General features: G+C 37.7%; 1 protein-coding gene across 5 annotated transcripts in view; it reads right to left on the reverse strand.

The window, feature by feature from the left end:
- Positions 1-23618, reverse strand: part of cntn5 (contactin 5) — a 96495-nt gene that overhangs the window by 6298 nt on the left and 66579 nt on the right. For 2 of the 5 annotated variants that reach the window (XM_051398143.1, XM_051398142.1), the window contains exons 9-18: positions 21869-22050; positions 18943-19079; positions 18671-18800; positions 15813-15957; positions 10445-10572; positions 9854-10053; positions 7821-7941; positions 5991-6149; positions 3917-4066; positions 3102-3172 (exon numbers count right to left, since the gene is read on the reverse strand). In XM_051398143.1, the coding sequence (XP_051254103.1) occupies positions 3102-3172; positions 3917-4066; positions 5991-6149; positions 7821-7941; positions 9854-10053; positions 10445-10572; positions 15813-15957; positions 18671-18800; positions 18943-19079; positions 21869-22050 (1423 nt within the window). The remainder of the gene's footprint in view (positions 1-3101; positions 3173-3916; positions 4067-5990; positions 6150-7820; positions 7942-9853; positions 10054-10444; positions 10573-15812; positions 15958-18670; positions 18801-18942; positions 19080-21868; positions 22051-23618) is intronic. The other 3 variants (XM_051398146.1, XM_051398145.1, XM_051398144.1) reach the window with 3 other exon arrangements.

Genomic DNA, 23618 nt, shown 5'->3' on the forward strand with positions numbered 1-23618 from the left:
CCCTAGTGGACCGAAGCACGTTCCCGTCAGGTTTATTCCTTCGTTGGAATAGATTAAGTCTTTCTTCCAGGCTCAACCTGCTCAATACCTCCAAAATGGAATTAAAATTTAGTGAAAGCAAGTGAGAGAAAATCCTGTAGAATATTGCAGCAGATGGGTCTACCACATTTTCTCTTTCAAATGGGAAAAAAGGTCACGTTGCCCTAATAATGGGGGCTCACCTGAGCCCCCTCACACCTCTCCCAGTACTATGAACACTACAACCTCCACCTTTGTGTTATCCCACTGGATATAATGTGCATCTCTCTCGCCTTTTTCTATCAGAAAGGTCATGGCTGACTGGGAGTTCAGTGCATCCCCACCTGGGTTATTTTACTTTTGTCTCTGCAGCTGTGGTGCTGAAAAGGACTGCCACAGTAGTGGCATTACAGTATAAAACAACTGAGTGTGCTTCTTTTTTTAGCTGGATGCTGCGCCTCCTGATCAAGGAAGTGCAGGCATGCTTTTCTGACTTAAGAACAATTATTCAGCAACATATTAAGACTTGCGAGGGAACACTGACTAAAGCCAAATTCAATCACAGCATACAGTAACTACTTTAATTAGACTAAAGCTTATATCTCAAACACCAAGCTGTGTTAAATGCAACCATTTAGAACATTGCTAGTTGAACATTTGCTTTGACTCTTACCTAATATACCTTTAATGGACTACTATTTATGGACTCTTTGTCCATACCAACATTTTTGTTTACTGTTGGGGATGGTTTTTTTGGGGGGTTTGTTTGGTGTTGACACATGATGCTGGTGAGAAGAAACCATATTTCAGAGCTGAGGTAAGTGGATAAAACCACAAAAATATAAATGAGAGAAATCACAGTCAAGAACATATGTCAGTGTCTATTTGTACATTTGATGCAAATGATTTGTCAGGCACAGAATATTTTTTTTGAAGAAGGGTCTAAGGTGTTTAAAAAAGGAAATGTCAACCTCCTATGTACAACTGTTCTTTAAATACTCCAGCAAATCCCTCTATACATCTGTCTTCCTACATTTTACTGACTGACTTTACTTTACTGACTACTCTCATCACTTTCTCACTCGAACTGCTGAAACTTTCCTCTATGTTTTAATTAGATCCCACTTTGATGGTTCTGGGAATAAGGACGGCAAGCAAACACAGGTCCCCAGCACACTCTGGAGCTACTCATGATATCTCACCTCAAGCGAATGCAGCTGACTGTAAACTAATGCAATCATCTGTATATCTTAAAATCATTAGACCGTTTCCTTCAAGCTTAGAAACCACAAGGACTAGCGTCGTCCATCAACCATGCTTTATCCCCTTTAATAATGTCTGACAAGTATTCCCAGGCAACAAAAAGTGAAGGTTTTTAATGATTGGTACGTGCAGTAGCAGGCTCTACATGATTATTAAGTCACATTCTCATGCAGGATTTATTACTTAGTGACAGTTGAATACCTAAGGGAACAATGGCAAAGCTGTACTTTCAGTGCAGATGTTTAAAGTGAACCTTGTTTCAGTGGGCTTGTTTCCACTCTTGGATTACTGCACTGATTCTCAACCTACGGGTTCAGAGATGTTCTTAGCAGTGGGTGGGTGATGATAAATTCCCCCAACATACAGATTTATTATCACATTTGTAGTCTTGGTGAGTCATACTTTCTCAAGTTAAATGATGAATATTCACACCATATAGGTTTCTTCCCATATTTAATCATGTAAAAATCCTAAAAATAATCATCATTTGGTGCTTTTATGCCCAGGATTTTCAATACCGCAGGCACTGCTTTGTTTCAGAGGGTCACAAGCAGGAGAGGTTGGGAAACACTGGCTTATAGGACCAAGATGTTAATTTCATAAAAATAAACTCATAAATCACATAATGAAAAATATTCTGTAGTTTATTATGTTGTTTGGGGTTATTAGCAAGCTAATATAGACTTGCACTGGTGATTACAATTATTACATCAACTTGTTTCTTCTTCAATCTGGCCTGCAGGTCTTCAGCATACTTATTATTATCACTGTGATACTGCAGATTACTGTAACCTAACCTGCTTTGAGGGTGCGTGATTATATTTATTTCTGTTACCTAAAAGTTACATTTTAGACTTTGTCATATTTTTACACAAGTTGGCAAAAGCTCCCTAAAACATGAGTGTATTTTCTGACATATAGCTGAACAAATTTCTATTTCATCGTCTGTCTCATTACCTGTGGATTAGTTACTTTAGAGTGACTGATTACTGTGCATCTCCTCTGAAAACCAGAAACAAACCTCATAAGATTGTGTTTAACACGGTTCTGTTTACATAATGCAACACAGCCATGCACTTTACTGGAAAACAGAGCATATAACTACAAATGATTTCCCATATGGAGTCCCTTTCATATTGACATTCAAGGCAGGTTTTTATAATAAACAAGCACATTTAGCACTTGAAATGTTGATCTAATCTACTTACTTGGATTTACTTGGAATCACATAGATTTTTCATTTTAATTACAGTACAGATGGAATTGCTGGGTCTCTGTGAATAATTTTTTATAAGAAGTAGACCTGCTCTATTTGACAAGTGTCCTGAGATAACTTCTGTTATGATTTTGTGCTGTAAAAATAAAACTGAATTGAATAGATAGTAAAGTTTCCAATTTAAAATCCTGTTTAATTATAAATATAATTGGAATTTGAATTTCAGTATAATAAATGTGGCAGTTTCTGCCTCAGTATCTTTAAAAAAACAAGATAATGTTTTATACAGTAAGCATTTTGAAATTCAAGGACCTTAAAGCCCTCTCTCATAAATATATTTATTATTTAGTGGATATATCATTATTATATCCTTTCTGAGGAGTTTTGAAAACATTCCACAGTTTGAATGTCATGTTGTTGACATTTTTAGATGCAACAGGAAACTGCAAAGTTTATTTTAAGTGAGGCTAGACTTCCATTAACTTCTGTTTATTCAACAAAAATCTGAGCTTGTTTAACTGAGGCACCAGACGCACTGCGACATTTGTTTTTTTGCACATATATAGTCACGTTTGCTACAGAGGGAGTTTGGCAGAGGACCTACCTCCCACGAGATGACCAGTTCATGCCTGCGGCCATTCCCTCCACTGACGTTCACTGGTGCCACTGACGGGACTGTTGAAACAGAAAGGTTAACACTGCATCACTGACCCAGCACTACAAATTCACTTCAAAATGTTTTTCAAAACTGAAGATGGGAATGCACAAGAATTAAATTGAAATTGTAAACTTTCTTATAATGATTAAAATGTTTTGTGTTTTATGTTTGTGCCTGCATTAAAATATGAGTGAGAGCAGGTTCCAGTGCTGTGTTTTGAATTTTGTACCCTTTTGTTGACATTTGGATCATGGATTATAACTTTAAGGATGGATTACCACAACTGTGTGTAGATACAGTAATTAGTCTGCTAATTATGCTGAAGAGATAGGACAGATTAAATAAGCCACTTCCAAATGACCAATGACCTTTGTAATTATTACATTTTATAGACGAGAAACGAGCAGTTAGTGAAGCGGCACGCTTCTTCCAGCCTGTCTCCGTCAATTTTTGCTCACCATAAATAGTGTATTCTGCTGTGTCTTTGCCTCTGGGCATTAAAGGACTGGCTGCTTTAGCAGAAACACTAAACTTGTTGAAATTCATGTAAGCTGCTTATTTTCAACTTCTTGCCCAATTAAAATTGAGTATATTAACAATGGGAATATAAGGTGGTATACTGTAAGCTCTCTAGCTACAATAAATCATCAGCTGGAATTTGCACATTATATAATAAGTGGCTGGACTACCGGGTGATTATGTGTGTCAAAATGTGACTTGAATGTAGTGCATATGCAGCACTGATGGCTTTAGAGGATTACCTGCTTCTTTAGTCCTAACTCCTCTCGAAGGTGCACTGGGATCTCCGGTCCCGATTGCATTGCTGGCCACAACCCTGAACTCATATTCCACCCAGGGGTTGAGCTCCACAGCCATGGCTGACTCCATGTCCCCTGTCACTGGGTCTGGGTCTGCAGACAACAGTGTTGGTAATCAGGACAAATGCCACATAACAGTTCCTGCACTTTTGTTCACAATATGTTTTGCATGCAAAACATACACTGCCTTAAGTACGAACGCTAAGGCTTTAAGGGTATTTAAGTGATCAGATGCACACTGTGTAAAAACGGTAGGAACCATAGACCTTTGGATATGAAATCTCTTGAAATAGAGCAGCAGGACAATTATGCTTAACAATACAGATGAGGCAGGTTTTTCTGCTTAGGGCCAGACTGAAGCAAGCAAGGAGTTATGATGGCTGGCAGAGCATCACCAGGGAAGCTACAAAGTGACTGCTGATGTCTGTAGCCTACAGACAGTCATTAACTGCAACGGATTATATATACGGTTAAATATGATGACTTCATATGACTTACAAGACTGTGTCAGCTTGACTAATTACTTTCTGTTCCCTAAAATTGAAGGATAATTCCTACAATGTTTACATCTGTGTGTAAAAGCTGTGGGTTGACACTTTAACCTCATACCCATTGTTTCATTTAAAATCCATGGTGCTAGAGTAGAGAGCCAAAAAAAAAAAAAAAAAGCCATTGTCTTATTTCTTAGGGACTGCACGGTATTACACCTTCTCTTCAGATTTGCTGGGATATTTGTGACGATACGCAATTTTCTTGAAACCTGGTATGTGATGTTGTTTTGATGTCTGAACAGCTTACTAGCAGCTTTAGAGCACATTTGGAGGTACAACTCATTACATAGGGGGAAGCTGACTTCAATCAATTTTCACAGTATCTACAGAGAGCTAAGAAATTATATATATTACATCCTGAGATGGAATAAAGTTTTATGAATGTATTTTAAAGGGAATTACAATCAGGTAACATAACTAATCTAGTTTCTTCAGGGCTGTCATAATCAAAGAGTGTCAATATTGATCCTGCAACAACAAACAAACATACTGAAAGCATATCCGTGTCACAAATGAACCAAAGGTCTCTCTATGCTAACTAAGGCAACATTCAGTGAAGCAGTGGAGCTTACATTCTTATCATCCAAAGCAGCTCACAATGAGACCACTCTGTCAAGCAAGCTGCTCTTCAAACATGAGCTGATAACTGTGTTTGCAAGGAGTGGGAGCTAAAAGCCCAATCCCCTTTATGCTAATCTTAACAAGTTCAACACTGACAATACATCACAGAGTCCTAATTGTGCTTTATCGAATTAAATGTGGTTGAACAGACATGATGTGAGAAGAGTGTATACAAAGTATGATTTATATTTCTGTGGGGATGAATCATTATCACACCTTAAACTCTGCTATTATTATCACACGGCATATTAAGATGGATTACACACAATGCTCAGCAAGCCTTCATCCTTTAATGCTAAGTAATAGTAATTGATGGTTTTTCTGTCAAGGTACAGAAAATAGAAGCTAATTCATTTTTTAAGCAGTGAAAGTGCATTTACACTAAATGAAAATAGATAAGTCTTATAATTCAAGCCCAAAAGGTTAATTTCCCATTAACGGGTGATATGACACAGAATAAAATTCAAAGCAATGACATTTGATATAAGCTCAAATTACTTTTTGCTAAGTTCTTTTGAAAAACAGCCAAGCTCAGACAATAAAATGACATCTTGAAAGAGAACTGTAATTCAACTTCTTAAACGTGCATCTGAGAAGAAAGTCTTGGTCAGAGTTTGGTCCAGAGAACAGTGTAAGACACTTTATCCATTACTTTCTAGATGAGATGTCAAAGGCTGGTTGTGTTATAGTATAAAAGTAATTATGTCTCCTGAAACCAGTAACCTTGCTCTAGTTGGGCTGATTCACCATCTCGGTACTTGACTTTGGGCAGGATTAAGGCCTTTGTATATGGCCCCGCATTAACCTCACAGAGTACATGCTGCAATTTGCTCCTTATTGATTACCTGTTTTGACAGTTTGCCAGCCTAATGAAAATGGGCTGCGCGCCTGTAAATTATAGGTGCTGATAGGGCTGTGGTTGTCCAGGCCACGGGTCCAGGACAGGGTGGCTGTGGTATCTGTGATCTCCTCCACAATCACCACTCCAGGAGGTCCAGGAGGACCTGGTGGAAAGATGATTAGGTAACAGAGATTAAATTACAGGTCTGAACGGCTGAACCACCAATGCTTCAGAAATGTCAAGACATAAAGGAAGAACAAAAACAAGCTCGGTTTCTCTCTGTATTAACTCTAAGCTGGTCCATATTGTGATGTCTTCATCATGCATTATTATTAGATACACTAATGGATGCATCCATGCATGCACTAAAAAGCAGCTCTATGCATAAGGTGACAACATAATTTCTCTGTTGTAAGCTTTGCACAAACAAACAACAAACAAGAACACAACATATTAAACTGAATCAGGATTTGGGCTGACACAGATCTGCTGCCAAGGATTTCATGCTGATTAAGGGATATTGAAGCTTTCTTTTGGGGGTTTTTGAAGGCAGTTTGCCAGTTCTGCTGAGCATGACTGTGTGGTAGGCCTTCCTGTGTTTTAATACAGCTGAACATATGTTTACCTCAGTCTTCAGAAATAAAAGTAATCTGCAAGTGTAGCAAACGTCTAAGGACTCAAGGGGAAACAGCTGTAAATGAAAAGCTGGCAGCTGGTACGCTCAATGAAAACCAATGTACTGTGTCCCCAAAAAGTGCCCATTAGAAGGTTGCACTGAAAGGTGCATTTGCATTTCAGGACATTAAGATGCATTTTGTGTCACTATAGGAACAGCACCCTCCTTTTAGTGTGCTCAACACCATGGCATAAATCCTCCCCTCTATTAGCGCTTAATGTTAAATGACATTCATTAAATATATCAAATACTATACTGGAGATGGCTGAAGTTAACAGTATATTAATATGAATGTTTCTGAGATACAAATAGATCAAATTATTTGGAAAAATAATATAATATAATAAAAATATGGTTTAAAGTGTCTTCTGCTGCCATTTTATTAGGAAAATCTAACATGTAAAACAAAATTCCACAACTTATTTTTCATGACAATTTACTTGAAATTATTCCCTCAAATAATTTTTAAACTTCCTACTATACACAATCACTAAGCAAAAAACTCAGTTTAGTTTTGGTTGGATGACTGTTCTTTCCTGTCAAGTCTTCTGAAAAAAAGTTATGAGGTATCACACAGCCTTAAATCAATTTAAAAAAATGTACTTGGTGTGTTGGTCAAGAATAGACCAGGAGCTGTGTTAACAATAATCGTTATGTTACATTATCAGCAACAATGAGAAGCAGCCCCTGAATCTGATCACTAGACAATTCAGCCAATCTGTTTAACAGCACATATTAAACTTGTTCATGCAGACAGACCGTCTGTCCAGCCATACTCACAGTGACTATAAAAAATTAGTCAAGATGGTCAAAAGGGGGCAATAATGTGGAAATAGTCATTGTTCAATTGCCTACACCAGAAGCAAATTTCTAATGTCTGATGTAATTAACCAACTTCCCAAATCTGCTGCACTTAACAGAGTGTGGGTTAATTTCCTAAAACAGATAAAGCGAACATTATTTCACATTTTTAATCACACAAAAAAATGGAGATTGGCTCTTAGTCTTAATTTCCACTGGAATAAACTTTAGAAGAATAATTCAGTCTGACTATAAGGTGAGTTCTGTTTCAGGGTAATGGTTCAGCTGAAGGGGGACAGTGAGTCAGCGCCTCCAGCGTAAAAGACATTACAGTGTGCCGGCACACTGACAGCTCACCTCGAACAAGAAGTTCAGCCTCAGCAAATACAGTGTCAGCACTGGTCTGGGCCCGGCACCCATACTTCCCAGCATGCTTCAACAAGATGCTCCTGATCATCAGATCTACTGTCGAAGACTGCTGTGATTGGGAAAGAAAAGAATAAAAAAGGTAGGTATTAGGAGCCTAAATGTACTTGACACAAAAAGGTGTTATTCCTTTACATCTTGTAGAGGCTCATGTGGCTTGAGAGATTCCTGTTTAATTCAGGTGCTTGCTTGCTGTTACATTCTTCAGCTATCCGTATTTTCTCTGTGTTGAAATGAGAAATGCCTAAGGCAAGACTGGGAATAATTCAAGGTCTACAGGCAGCTATTTAGCACGAAACCTGATTAAAATTACAAACCATGCATCAGCCAGGAATCTGTTGTGCCTGTAAAGGATTGTCACTGCAAATACTTTCTCTCCAGAGCATGGGTAGTAGCAGAGGACACATCAGAACAGATGTGATTTTAACATCCACTTTTGACAAAGGAATAGTGACATACACATGACTCCCCACTCTCAAGCAAATTTGTTTTCAACTTCATTTTATGATTTAGACACTAATGATTTTTTATATTATAGAGAGGGGAAATATAAGATGTTGCTTTGTAAAAGTATAAAACTATATTAATCTTGTTGAAACAAGCCTCAAACTGTTTAGTGCACAAGATGACAGAAGTGATATCTGAATCTTATAGATGAATTTGCTTCTCATGCTTTGCTTCTTCTTAATATTCAAAGCAATGCATCTAAAAAGGGATACATCAAAATGAGAAATTTACCAGTGGCATTTGGCATATGTTTAGCAACGTTATCCTTCAGTTACTAACATTAACTGTTGACTACTGAGAGCTTATGTGAACCAACTAGTATGGTATATCTATTTGCACAATGCAGAACAGAGATTGCAATATGTGTATACTGTGTTGAACATAATCCCACAGTACACCTTGTATGGTTAACCAGGGAAAACAATGCAACTGGTAATAAGAAACAAGTTAAACATGGAGGTCAGAAAAGGTTAAGCAAAAAGAAAGAAGGGTTAAGGTGAAGGTGAAATGGCAAAGTTAACAATGCAACATTGATGCTGAGGGGAGGCAAAGGTTAAATGCTTCTTTGTTTGGGTATATTTTGTTTGGAGAATTCATACATCTTCCTCAGAGGATCCTTGACCCTGTATCTATTGACCTACTCTAAATGACTAAAGTCAAACAGACAGACAAAGAAAAAGATTGGGTACAATTAGGCTCTTACAATTCAGGAGGGACCTGCCTGTTGTAGTTGTTGTGAACGGATGTGTAATTATGTTTTTACAAAGCCACAGTTTGATAAGACAGAAGGTGGTGGTACTGTACATGCTACATGTATATAAAAGCAACAATGCACATTAAAAAACAGACAATTTCACCATATTAAAGTTTTTAGGATAATTTGTTCTTCATTATTTTCTTTCCTATTTCTTATGCAGAATCATTGCTGACTTTGTTTAAGACTTTATTACCTTTCAAAGCCAGTATGTTAGTCTCTATTTGTGTTTTCATTTTCACAGAAAGATACAATTTCACAGTTGCAAATTCAAAACAATAGACTAGGCTTTGATATACATGCTCATGTGATTCAATGCAGGGCTTTGATGCTACGCAAGGTTGTCTGACCTTTAGTAGAATTGGATCTTACAGTGGGTACAACAAGAGTTTGGTGCAATAAGTAGCACAATTGAAGTAAAAAAGTAAATAATTTTCATTGTAATACATTGATCTACAAGATCAATAAATTTGGGCATGATGTCAATTAAATTAATAAAAAAAACAAAACAAAAACAAAACCGCCATCTGTTTACACTTAACAGATGAACACAGACAGACAGATAAAGCTACAATGGATAACAGACGGAGAGGCAAACAGATAGACAGACAGCTGGAAAGACAGAGCTAGATAGACAGACAGGTAGATTAAAAGGTAGATAAATAGACCATAACCAATACGATAAATTTACTCTTGGTCTTACTTTTGCTCTTACTCTCGCTCTTACTGTTTGGATGTATTCAAAGTGGCCGCCGTCCTGTTGAAAGTTGATTGGTTTCTGGTTGAAGAACCACTGGAAAGCCACATCCAGCGATGTGTCATGCGTGGCCTTGCAGCTCAGCACCACGCTCTCCCCCACGGTCACTTCCACTCTGCTCGGGCTGAGCTCCACACGCATGGCGTCTGGAAGCACAAAGCTGCTACACTGTCACCTCAGGCTAACCCAAAGCTAGCGTCAAGCAGCTGCATTTGACTGTGACATCACTGCTAGAGCAATCATCGGAACCCAACCCTAACTTGGGCAAAAACACTCACCTTTGTCAGATAAATATCCCGCTTGGCTCTGACCTACACTGTGTGAAGCTATGAGACAGAAGCCTTTATGCTGTTCAAGTGTGTCCTTGTAATATGATTCTTGAATGTGAGAGCCCTTGGTTCACGGTTGAGCGAGCACAGTAAATTTCTTGGCAACCGAGCAAAGGTGTGGGGGGGGGAAATGACATTGGGGACTGTTTACTGGTGGCCGACTTGTGCTAATTTGGCAGAAAATAAAGGCCCCCAGGGCATCACTTACCTTTTACCCACAGTATGGCAGTCATCTCTGCCGAGCCCAACTGATTCTCTGCCCGGCACACATAGTTCCCCTCATCCGCTCGGCTGGAGTTAACAATTCTCAGAGTGTTGTTCCGTAACAACATAATCCTGTGAGAAAGGACACAAAAATCAATACTGGTATGAGAAACAAATTCACGTATACGAACAGTGGCACTACAAGTTCAGGCATGGGGTTATATGTTTGTGGTTGTGTCGGGTTACAAGAATAGAAATATTCACTAGGGATGAGAAAAGAAAAGTTGAAATGAACATCTCAGATATTCTTGAAATAATCATCCACTAGAGATTCCGGTGAAAAATATAAAAAACTATTGTATTTAGAGCTCGCAAGTTATTATCACTGAACTGAAGGACAAAAAGCGTCTGACATTAAGTTGTTTATGTTACAAAAAAGCTCAGAGGACTGGGGGATGTGAAGTCAAGAGCAGTGTTTGTATTTGTTGTGTAACCTTCAACAAGGGAACGTGCAAATAAACCCTATTCAGTAAAGATCAATCAACAATTTAAATGTGTTAATGAATCTGATTTGCAGATACCACTGAGTAGCCCTATCTTCAACTGGATTAAAACAAAGATGCTATTAAAGATACAGATTAAGGTAATGGGGACACATTTTCAGTAAAAGAAAAAAAAGTATTGATGTCAAGAACAAAGAAACACAGTATTCCTCTGACTTTCAATTTGGGCACAATGATGAACTATATCTGATCTTGTGCCTTTGAAAGAACACAATAGGCTGCCTATTGGAGTAATTACATTATAATTTAAAATTCATTAGGGAAATTTCAAAGTTAAATCTATGGAGAACATGACACAACATAAAATAAAATAGATTCTTTGTTCCTCTGCATCAGTATTTCCATAAATCTAAATAAACGGTGCATTCATCATAAGTTCCACCTGACAAACTCTAAATATTGCCCCATTCAGTGAATCTGAAGTAAACACTGTCAAACCAAGATGTGCACATCACCAAGCTGTCCTCCTGGGAAACACAAGTGTAATAGAGAGAAAAACAACACTATGACTGCATTCATAAGTAGCCTCTTATCCAGCTGAAGAACACTAGCAATATTGTATAACATTTTGCTCTGACTTGTAAATAACAGCTTGAAAATTAAGTGCTTGACATGAGATGGTATAGGATGTAACAACACTGGAAGCAGGTGTGTGAGCAGATGGCTTCAGAGCAGGAATCACGTAAAAGTATAATATTTTGAATTATGTTGAGCCACTGCTCTACCCTCAGTGTCCAGTGCAAAACCCCTTTTTAATCATATTATATATTACATTTGACTTCAGCATGGCCGACAGAGGTGGGGATGAGTATTTACAAAGTTATTCTTTATTACAAAATCAATTTAATTTGAAATTAACAATTGAAATGGTGTGGGGGTGTGAGGTATTCTCATCGTTTAATTTAATTCATATTGTTTGGCATTTACATTTACAACACTAAGCTCTTTCATCATGGGCAAGGTGATTGAAATTGGCAAAGAGAAACCCATGAAGGCGTGACAAAATCCTGCCACACATAGACAATTCTGAGGCAATCTGCAGCCAGGAGACATTTTTCAAATTAGGGAGGAAATTCACATCCGACAAGGACACTGAGGCAGAAAGGACAAGATAGGGGCTGTTGGGTATACAGAATATGCAAATCAATTCTATCTTAGGCACTTTAAAGGAAAATCACAAACTTATAGGATTTCAAAATATATATCTTTTAAATCCGAGGCAAGGTTTCTGGGGTGAAATCAAATAAACGGCTACAGAATACTCATTATTTACGTATGCTATCAGTAACCTATAATGCATTAATAAACATTTCACATTTTATAAAAATTGCCAAATTATGCACTGACTCTTAAACAAAAAAGTCTGTGGATTTCAATTGAGTCTGCATGTACTTTCAAACTAATGGGATTAATACTTTCTATTTACGAGACAAAAGCCCTGAACATTAGCGGAAATCCATGTTAATTACAAACCTTCATTAAGTCAGCACAGCTGTCAATGCTAGATAAACGTGGAGCTGTTTCGATTCCTCTCCTGTTCTTCCAAGAATAGAACGTCTTTCCATCTATAAACTCTTTACTCTTTACTAAAGGTAAAGGCAGAAAATCCTTTCAGGAGTCACCCTGACCAAGACCTAAAAACAACCTGTTTATTTAGGCTGTTTCAGATACAAATCTCTCTCTTACAAGGTTGATCTCCAGTTGAGCAGTGACCCTCCCCCCAACACACTTTTTTATCTAGTTTATTTATTCACTATATTACTGTTAAGTTACAAAAAAACATCCTATTAGAGCATCAAACTCTAATTGGATGTGTGTTTTATAATAGCAGTGTTTAGCAGCTTAAGAGGAATCTGTGAGAAAAGTTGTGGAAATTCTTCCAAGATTAAGAAGAAAATGAACCACATACAGATACAATGCAGGCACTCAATAGTGAATGATAAATTATTCTGAGTGGAGAGATTAACTTACTGCTTTGCCAATATTTTTTGTGAACAATTTTCTCAAAGACACGACTTTATCTGAAGTCAGATAAAAACAAGATCAAGGTGTTTGAACAGGTATGAATCTCCCCGCAGTCTACGGCAACAACATTGAAAAATAGATTTGCAAGGGTTTGACAAATACCTCAAAGGCTTTATCAGATCCAGACAAGCTAGGGTCATTAATCACCATTTTAGGGCAACACACTCACTAACTTATCCCCATCCATCAGTTCTACTGATGCCAGCTCTTTTATATAGAGTATAGACATCAAAATTACCTCTGAGGACCAATTCTCTTTAAATGGAAAAGGAAATATTTTGCAGATTTGCAGCAACCTCTGCTATTACTGTGTTAAACTAATTTCTGAATACTCCTGAATACTGTTTCCATCCACCTGTTAGATGCATGAAGATTTGTCGCTGCCTGTTTGAAGGAGCAGCACACGCTGAGGATCTGATTATCAACTGGCTGCCCTTGCTGCGAGGCTGTTGAACAGATTGCTGAATCTTGGCTGATAAATAAAGGTCCCGTTCTCTCACTCAAAACTTGGGATGCTCAGCAGTGACTGATAATTTCAGTGGTGTCGCTCAGTTTGATTGATGGACCCACGCCCTGCTCAGCCCCCCTCTAGGTGCAACGGAGAGATGTTTCTCATAAAAGATGATGCATCAAACTGCGTGTGAATTCCAAATGCAATTGTAAGGTCTAAATTGTCAGCATCCCTGAGAAGGAGGTGGGGTTGAGGATGAGTCTCCAGAGCGCTGCCAGTACCTAAGGTGTTTTATTTTAGTAGTGACACTTAATTTCAGTTACAGTAATGAAACTGTGATGTGTTACAACAAGACATGTATACAATTCCTCAAGGAGCCTGAACCGAAATGATAACACTTGCATTTATTCCACAAAACTATGATGAAAAACAATATAAAGATATTGAGGGAGACAAACTTTTCATGACTTCATGCATATTTTACAGAGCAATTAACTTTCTTTCATAATATTCTGTTTCCTAAATTGTGCACAGGAAGAAAACTGCTACTTATAAAACAGAGCTCCAGTAAATCTACCACTGCCTGCAAAGAAAATGTACACCATCTATACCAATAATGCAAAAATGAATTCTTCCTAAAAGTCTAAAATATTTTAGGGGTTTCATTCCGGACACTGAGACACACCTTCCAACAAATGCTATTTTGTATGCACAGTAAAGAGCTCAAGGCAGATCATTACTTCAGTGATATTTCAAGGCATATAATGCTTTTGTCAGAGTTTTACACATTTCTCTTACTTTTTAATGCCACAAATTGTATCTGTACAGAGGCCTGGATGTTATGACGATATACTGTGCAATTATAAACATTTGTCAAACAGTAGAAACTTGCTATACCATCTCTTCAGAGGCTAACTGGCCACTGGTTTTAGCCGGACACCGACATTTTCATCTGGATATTTTATCTAGAAATGTTTCATACGTTTTTTGAAAACATGCAGTAGGTTGCTCTGAACTCTACGGAAGCCCTAAAGGGCCATGCATTCAGACATTTTATTTCCTCCGTTTTCCTGTGATAACGAGTTAATTTTCTCGAGATCTCGAGATAACGAAACTTTGTTTTCCCGAGATAACGATATAATTATGATAATGATAATGACTGTAGTATGATAACTGCGGTCAAGCCAGCCGTTACTCAAATCAGCTGCACTTTTACAGCGTATTCACTTCCGGTTTTCAAAATAATGGTATTAAGAACCGTAAGCTATAATTCAAACCTACATTTAAAATCAAATATGTTACATTAATGTGTTTCATGCGCCCATGATGAATAAAAAACATACTTAATATCAAGCATTTTACTGCACCAATGTGGAGAAATGCCAAAACAAAAGCTCCATATTTGTACCTCCAAGTGGCATCTTTTCATATATTTGAGGTACAGTAAAAACATATTGCTCAAAAATTCCTGGCTATGGATGGTATATTTGACTTCTACACATATAAGAATACAAGTATACTTAACATCAAGCATTTTTACTGCACCAATTTGGAGAAATTCAACAATAAAATTCCATATTTGTACCTGCTTTTACTGTACCTCAAATATATGAAAAGATGCAACTTGGAGATACAACTATGGAACTTTTGTTTTGGCATTTCTTCACATTGGTGCAGTAGAAATGCTTGATATTAGCTATGTTTTTTATTGATCATGGGCGCATGAAACACTTTAATGTAACATATTTTATTTTAGCTTACTGTTCTTAATACCTTTATTTTGAAAACCGGAAGTGAATAGGCTGTAAATTTAATTTGACCATGGAGATCGGAGTAACGGCTGGCTTGACCGCAGTTATCATATCACAGTCATTATCTCGAGATCTCAAATTAATTATATCATTATCTCGGGAAAACAAAGTTTCGTTATCTTGAGATCTCGAGAAAATTAACTCGTTATCACGGGAAAATGGAGGAAATAAAATGTATGAATGCATGGCCCTTTAGGGCTTCCGTAGAACTCAGTATATGTTGTTATTACCATGTTGGTTAGCAGGTTGGGCTTTATATGACTTTAGAGTGCGGACCCACGTGCCCGCCTTTACATAGGCACACACCTGCGCTTTTGAAGTGTCCTTGATGGATCCCTATCAGCAAGGACACTTCACATGCTACATATACATTTTCTTACACAGATCAAGAACTGTAAGTGTATGTTGTGGTTTCATATAAAAATACATTCTAACTGACACAACCAGAATGAGACATCCAGTATGTAAGAAGCAATGTCTATGTGAGAGTGAAGCATGATGCTTAAGAAAGAGTCGCAGTACCTTTTATTTGGCTGTATCCTTCTGTCTCCTCTCTTCCATGTTATCCTTGGTTTGGGTGATGCTCTGGGTTTGCATTCTAGTAATACATCTTTTCCAAGTGTGGCAATGATGCGTAAGGGATTGTGGACAAAGACAGGTGCAGACGCTGTAGAAGACATTTAAAAAAAAATAATGTTGTCACAACATGGCCAACACATATAATATTCATACTGTATGTGATTTATTATACCCAAAGTTTGGCTCTTAAAACATTCATGTTAAATTAAGTTTTGAAACAGTTAAGTTATATAATACATTACATATTAATTCCATAAGCCTGATAAGATATTTTATTTGTATGAGATGTGCAATCATTGATCTATCTTTGCATCAAACACTGAATCAACTGACTCCTCATAAAGTCATAGGGCTTATAGTGAAGACTAGCCCCCATTAATTAATTAATTAACTTTGTCTGGTCACACTACCAAAAACTAAAATGTTGCTGATTGTATTAAAGCGTGAGCAGCTGTTTCCAGCACAGAGCCTACCACAGGCTTACTGTGTGCTACCTGCTCAATGGAAAATGACACAGATGGCATCCTCATATTGCTCAGTGACATCTGTTTGCCAACACAACTTGACTAGCTTATTTCTGTGAATTGTTTTGGAGTCTTTCTGCCCCCTAGTGGTGAAAAAAACGTTCTTAATGCAACTTTACTCATTGTGTGGTTGCTAAAATGTAACAGATTTATGAACATAACAGTCGTTACACCTCTTCAACTGTGGCATTTCGAAGTAATTATTTCAAAAATGCTAGAGGGTTTAGACTGACACATCATGACTGAAAATGCTAATTTGTTCCAAAGTAATAACTACATTTTCCATGTGAAGTATTACAAAGCATGGTTCTATACATGCACTGTTGTAAATGTGCTTTTATATACTGTTTAATGTATACTTAATTATGTGCTTATTCTGTATCCACTACAATATATAAATATGCATTGTATTGTGCCGCCTAACTACTAAATAACTGTCATCATGTTAATGCTGACATGGTTGGATGATTTGTATTGCTTTAATGAAAATGTTTTTTAAACCCGTGTTTAACCTGGCAATTATGGCTTGCTCAAGAGTATGAATTAAGCAGCAATGGTCTAAATTAGACTTGAGGCTTAGAGTTGATGTGGCACTGGTATACAGCTGTATTACACATCAAGGCCATCTACAGGCTGCAAGGCTTTGTCAACTGTGATTATTCAAATCCTGAATGATGTTTTATAGGTGACATTATACGCAATGACAATTCAATCCCATCTGTAGCTACAGGCTGACCCCTCTCCCCGTAACACTTGTGTCTTTGAGCCTGAGTAGCTGCCTGAGTGGCAGAGGTCCCTCTAGACACGAAAAGCAGCAGAAAACAGAGCAGTTGCTGTGTGTATTTGTTTTAATCAAAATAAGAGCAGGCCCGCAGCTGGTGGCGGCAGTGCCCTTATTGCTTCACCCGCCACCCTCCCAGAAGAGCTGGATCTGGGACAAGATCACAGGCATGAGGGCAGCCACTGCCCCCACGTAGCCTCCAGTGATCGCTCATCTGCAGGCTGTTATTAGCCATGTAATCTGTCCTGATAGTGTTTGCTCGTGGACATCTCCACAGAGCACAGGTCACTGGGAAGAGATGCCTGGGGGGTATAGTTATGAAAACATTCATCACCAGCTCCCAAATATCATCATTGTGACTGTGACTCTAAGGAAGGCAAAAGCACCTCTTCGTCAGCGCAGATAAAGCTTATTAAATTTCAGAACTTCTAACTCTTGGAGAAAGCATACTTTTTTTTACACAGATTTTAAACTGATGGTTTCGGGATAAACATTTGATAGATCTTCCACAAAAAAACTTTGTCCATTTGAAGCAAGATTTTCAAAATGCCACAGATTCCCCTTCAAAAAGGGCATGCCACACAGACAGTAAATCAAACTGTCCCTTGGGGAAACACGAAAGGGGAATGGGTGTCACCAGATGTGTCCCAGTATAGAAGATGACAAGGAGAAAATAGTGCATCAACACAGAACAGTGGACAGCCATTCAGTATGACTGTTATGTTTTTAGCCTGAAGCCTTAAGTCTGAAGAGCACAGTTTCCTTGGATTTTACTGTCCTTTCATTTCAAAATACACGTGGCAAATGTTTTTCTATGTACAAAACACTTATTTCAAAATAATGAAAACGCTATCCAATATGTGAGTTGGCAATTATTGATAATTGATTGTCAGATGATAATAGCAAAGACTGACTGATAAATACCTGATGAAAGTCATGCCCAAAGTGAAGGTTTGTTTTTTCTAAGTAATGGGGATCGTAATGTAGGCTGTGCTTTGATGACAAACGATAGAGCGGAGATAAGACCCTAATGGAGTCATTAAACTCCATCAAAGAAACCATTGATGTCTCTCCTCTAGTGTTCACTCCCATTAGTATAAATCTATACCTACAAGTCATTGCTTTTCATTCTCCTCAGAATAACATAGAGCTGTTCCAGACTCTCCTCAACTTGACGCGTGCAGACATCTCATTGAATATAACCATAAGGGTCCTTCTTTTATTCATGCCGTCCACTGCCTGGGTTAAATCAGGGACCATTGATTGGCAATCAGCACATCTCACAGTTCAGCGTTCCCTACTTGCATTTCAATCTCCCTTACCTATCATCTGGTACCTTATTCAGTTGCCAATACTTGGTCTGCAATTTTATTCTTTGCAGAGTATCAAGAAATATGCTTGGCTGAAAGGAAAAGTTGCCTCATAAAATTTACACAAGCAACTTTTTCTTTTAATGCCGTGTTTTATCTAATTTAAATTAGAAACCGAACCAATACCTAAAATCTTGAGCTCAGCATTAGAGTAGATGGCCCCGTATTTGTTTTCTGCAACGCATTGGTACATTCCCGAGTCCGTCTGCTGCACTTTGTGAATGGTCACTTCTCCGTTCACTATTTCAACTCGACCCTGTAACAAATAAAAAAAGTACAAAGGTACATCATATCTGAATATAGATATACAATACATGATCATGCTTTCACAGGAATTATTCAGATGTTTCATGGTACAATCACCAAACGGAGATGGTACTGTGTAGTAAGGTAGGTACCTGGGATGTCAAGGGCAAACCATTACGAAGCCAGCGATAGGTGGGCCGGGGCCTCCCCGTGGCCTTGCACTCCCATTGGAGCTTCTCTCCACTATCCATCTGAGTGTCATTAATCATTCTGACCCACTGAGGGAGGGCTTGAAGATAGAAAAAAAGAAGAAGTAGAATAAGTAATATATCCTTGAAACACACACACACACAAGTAGAAACAGCCATGCACAAATACACGATCAACACATCCTGTTGGAGGTTGTATTTAAGACATTTTAAGTGGAGGTAATGTACTAAAGCACTTTTTGGTAATCCCTTAATGCTACATTCCCAAAAGAAGCACAATTATGGTTTAGGAAATACTTGAAGAGAAAAGGTTGTCTTTGTGTTATTTATTTGAATTATTATTTTTTTTCAATAATAAACTTTAGCACAAACCTTTATTTCATGCCTTCTCTTTTGTGTACGGCCTTTTTATCTTGCACCTTTTGTTTATATTGTTTTTAGTCTCTGGATGCTTGTCACTTTACATAAAACTCCTTGAATACTTGAACTCCTTTGACTTTCACTGTTCCTGTACTTTTGCACTGCACTTAAAAGAGATAAATCACACAATGTGTCCAGTAATAAGACATCTTTTTTCCTGGTCCTCTGTTATACTCTTCGACCCTGAAGAACTGAAGTAAAATGAAAATGCACACCTATTTTAATGAGGTTCTGGCTCACAAGCAGACAAAGAAAGGAGGGGAAGTGTTTAAAACAGTACAAAAGAAGCCATACAGGACTTGTTTCTGGAACTAGGATCAAGTATATACAGAAGCAAAACCTGTATACCTCAAGACCAACAAGCACCACCAAGACAAAGAGTTATTAACAGGAGCAACCCATTCAGTAAGTTTGATTACATTACTAATTTTCTGAGTTTTAGAATATAAACAGAAAATGCAGGAGGTTTTTTACTGATTTTTTGGACCAGAGCTACATTGTTGTCAAAAATAGGACTACCATCCTTTTCTCATGTTATTTTTGTATAATGTCCTTTTCTCCCTCCACTGCATGGCTGGCCAATGGAATAGGCAAACTAGGCAACCCTGTTTCCAAGGCTGCATCCACAGTCCCTGTCCAACTCCACATGCTAAAAAGAATCTGTCACAACTCAAGATCTGAGCACTGTATAGGTTGCAGGTACTTTTATTTTCATCGTGTAGTCTTTTTCCATCTACTGGGTCTTCAATGAGGCTGTATGTGGATGTGCATTTTTTTTTCTCGTACATTCACAAGAATATAAAATGTACAAGGACCTTTTACTGGGACTGGATCATTCTGCCAGTCTTGTGTAGGGGGAGGGATGTTAATCAGTCATTAGCCAAAGTCTTTTCTCCCTTTTATTTTAATCTCCTTTATCGGTACTTTTTACTCTAATGTTATGTTTTTAGATGCAAATGCGACATTTATAAATGCACATGGCGACATCAATACATATGTATACATACGTAAATATAAATGCCAAGTTCTGAAAAATAATTAAAGAATTTAAAAGAATTTAAATAATACAGGAAACAAGCAATTAAGAACCCATTTGTGCAGACTACATTTCTTGGGACAAGCTAAGAAGTTACTGATAATGACATGATATTATCACATGGTCAATGTGATCAATTAGCACAAATCAGTAGATGTGTAAAGCTTTAAATGCACAGAGCTCAGAACCAGTACTGGCCCTGAATTCCCTACAGACAAAGCTTCCACACAGATTTCTGATGTTTTTTGCTTTGTCTTTACTTTCTTAACTACAGAAATGATAAAAATGATTTCGTATTAGTGTGACACACCTTGTCAGATCCAATCGGTGTACATTGCAAGTGGTGTATTTCTTCTACAGTGTGTGCAGAAAGAAGGAAAACCTGGAACTGAGCTGCTTCTCTTACAGTAACATTCCAAGCACGTTCTTTGCTATTCTTTGCATATGGCACCTTTAGTAGAATACCTTTTTGTGTGGTTTGATTGAATGATTATGGTCAGTAAGGTCTCCCTCACAATGAAAGTTCAAACTACCAGCTGACCTGTGTAAATTACATTTAACGTGAAGCTGCTACAAATTAGGCTCCCTATTCTCCTTGTGATGTCAACAGAATGGAGGTTGCCAAGAAGAGCAGGGCCTTGGAAATGTGTCCTACCAAGGCTGAGGCAGTCCATTATCTGGGTCTTGTGCGCACGGCACAGACAGAGAGGAATGGGTAGATAAGTTTATGATCATGGGCAAAGGTAGTAATTCAACATTCTTACTTGTACCTCACATTGGTTAGAAAATTAAAAACTCATCTTTAGCCAATGTCTGTGCTGAAACTGATATAAAATTCCTGCACGAAAAAAAAAAATGCTTTTAGTTGACATTTTTGGTGACAAGCATAGATTGGGTCAAATAAATAATTGTGTATATCTGCATTAGAGCTAAACTGACTACAGTATTGGTAGGTCAACCAAAATTATTCCCATCTGTTAACTGAAACTTGTTTTTGTAATGACAAAAATAAATAGAATCAATTCAGATCATATTATGACCACAGCAGTCTATAAAACAACTAGTTTAGAAACCTTTTCCGCTTAGAACAAAACACATCTCAAAGTTAAAACATTTTTTTTCTTAAGGTGATGAATACTTGTTCTTGGATTATCTGCAAGGGATGTATAATTAGTCCTTGGACTGCTCGGCAAATTCACAGGGACCAGCACTGGTCCCCAGCCTTGAATTTGAGAACACTTTAACTAGCAACGATTATGTCTTTACAATCCATGGAAACTGTTCAGAATGACCAAAATAGCTTATTAAAGAAGCTGAATAGTTGATTACTATGATTGAACTTGAATGTTTGATGGCTGAATAAAAGTAAAAGATTAACACATGGACAGAGGATGTGAGCATGCTCAGACTCACTGTAGACCTGCAGATGTCCTTTGAAAGCAGTTCCTCCTCTTGGATTCTCAGCTTTGCATTCATAAGTTCCTGAGTCCTCCAGCTGAATGTTGGGAATTTCCAGCACAGCCTGGGACTTCCGCAGTCTTGCCTTTTTGGGAATGTTGCCATTTATCTTCCGCCATGTGATTGTTGGCACTGGACTGTGAGAAGAGAAGAATGGTGATGACAGTATACTCAACAGTACAGAGTAAAAGAGAACTTGCCAGTTTTTTGTTTTCTTTAAAGGACCAGTGTGTAGGTCAGGGGTCAGGAAGGAAGGAAGGAAATTTAACTTTATACATGCTCATAGATAAATTTGCCATCTGACAATGACCCTCTGATAATAATTAAAATGACTAAAGATATATTTGTGTACTTCACCTTAATAACATTTTAAAAACAGTAACCTTGAGAGATTCTTGGTCTAGATTCTCAATAGTTTACCTTTGTGAAAGAACATTTAAAAACACAGCTAAACCTTTTACAATTTTGACTCTCAGATTTATATTGCATGTGTGAACTGCTATGCTGGCATGCTTAATGGTCAATCACATTATTCATTAATCAAGTTTCCCACATTATAGAAATATTTTTTTATTTTTTTATTTTTTACTATAAACATCAGCAATGACCTACACATCCCAGAAGTCCTTCATTTGCAACTGACATACCACCATAATGGGTATTTTCTGTTGGTTCTGCTCTATGTGTGAACCACTGACCTTTTGACCACTTGTGATATATTTACGGTAGCAAACGACCCACACGTTAGACCCCAGGCTTCAGAGGGACAGGGGCAATATTCAAATCAGGCTATTACAACAGCCAGAGAGATTTTTATGATTAGTGTTCAAGCAATGTCATCTATTCCTGTTTATTCATGGATTGCCCTATAGATCCTTATGATAGATGACTTGCACATGCAGAGAGAGAACGTCTCACTATGTGCTCAGTATCAGTACTGCTCTTGTATGACAACTAGATTTGACAGGTGTCTGAAAGATGGAAATGTGACACCATACAAACCTCCAGTGAACCCATCAATCATTTAGCCAAGATGGAAATGTTACATCCCTGAGTTTTCTGTTTTAAATTCACAAGGACATTGAAGTGCTGCAATGGACTCAAACTAGGATTTAGAGCATGTTTTGTATTAAACAAAGCATTTTGTCCATTTTGGACAGGTGTTTTGTGTCATGTTTATTTTGTAAACTATTGATTTAAACATTTTCTTTAACTTTTTTTTTTTTAATAGCTTACTTATTACCTTACAGCATGCATGTAGGTTTTATCTCATCATTGAGTGTGTGAAGTTCTGTCAAATAAATGTCTTGAAAGTTTGACAAATATTGATCTGGAGTATCTTTGTAAAAAAGTGGAAAAGCATATTAGTACCTTAATATGATGACACACTCATAGAGTTTCATAAGTCATCATTAGTATAGTATCTCCCGATCTGCAGTGCAGACAGCCATACATTTTAATAGTGCATATTTGCTGCTTTCCCATACAGTATGCTGGGGGCAAAATCTGTGGCCTGCGGTAAAATCAAATATCTGTGGGGTACTGTGCGTCCATTTGTTAGTACTTGGCATTGTCATTGTAATGCCCCTGTGGGGTGTAACAACAACATCAACCACTACTAGCAAAAGAAACAGATATTGAATCAGTACTCATGAATATGGCATGCAGTTGTTATGAAGCCCTTCCTTATATGTTATTGATAGAG

Source organism: Dicentrarchus labrax, unplaced genomic scaffold, assembly GCF_905237075.1.
Source record: "Dicentrarchus labrax unplaced genomic scaffold, dlabrax2021, whole genome shotgun sequence".
NCBI classification, from domain to species: domain Eukaryota; kingdom Metazoa; phylum Chordata; class Actinopteri; family Moronidae; genus Dicentrarchus; species Dicentrarchus labrax.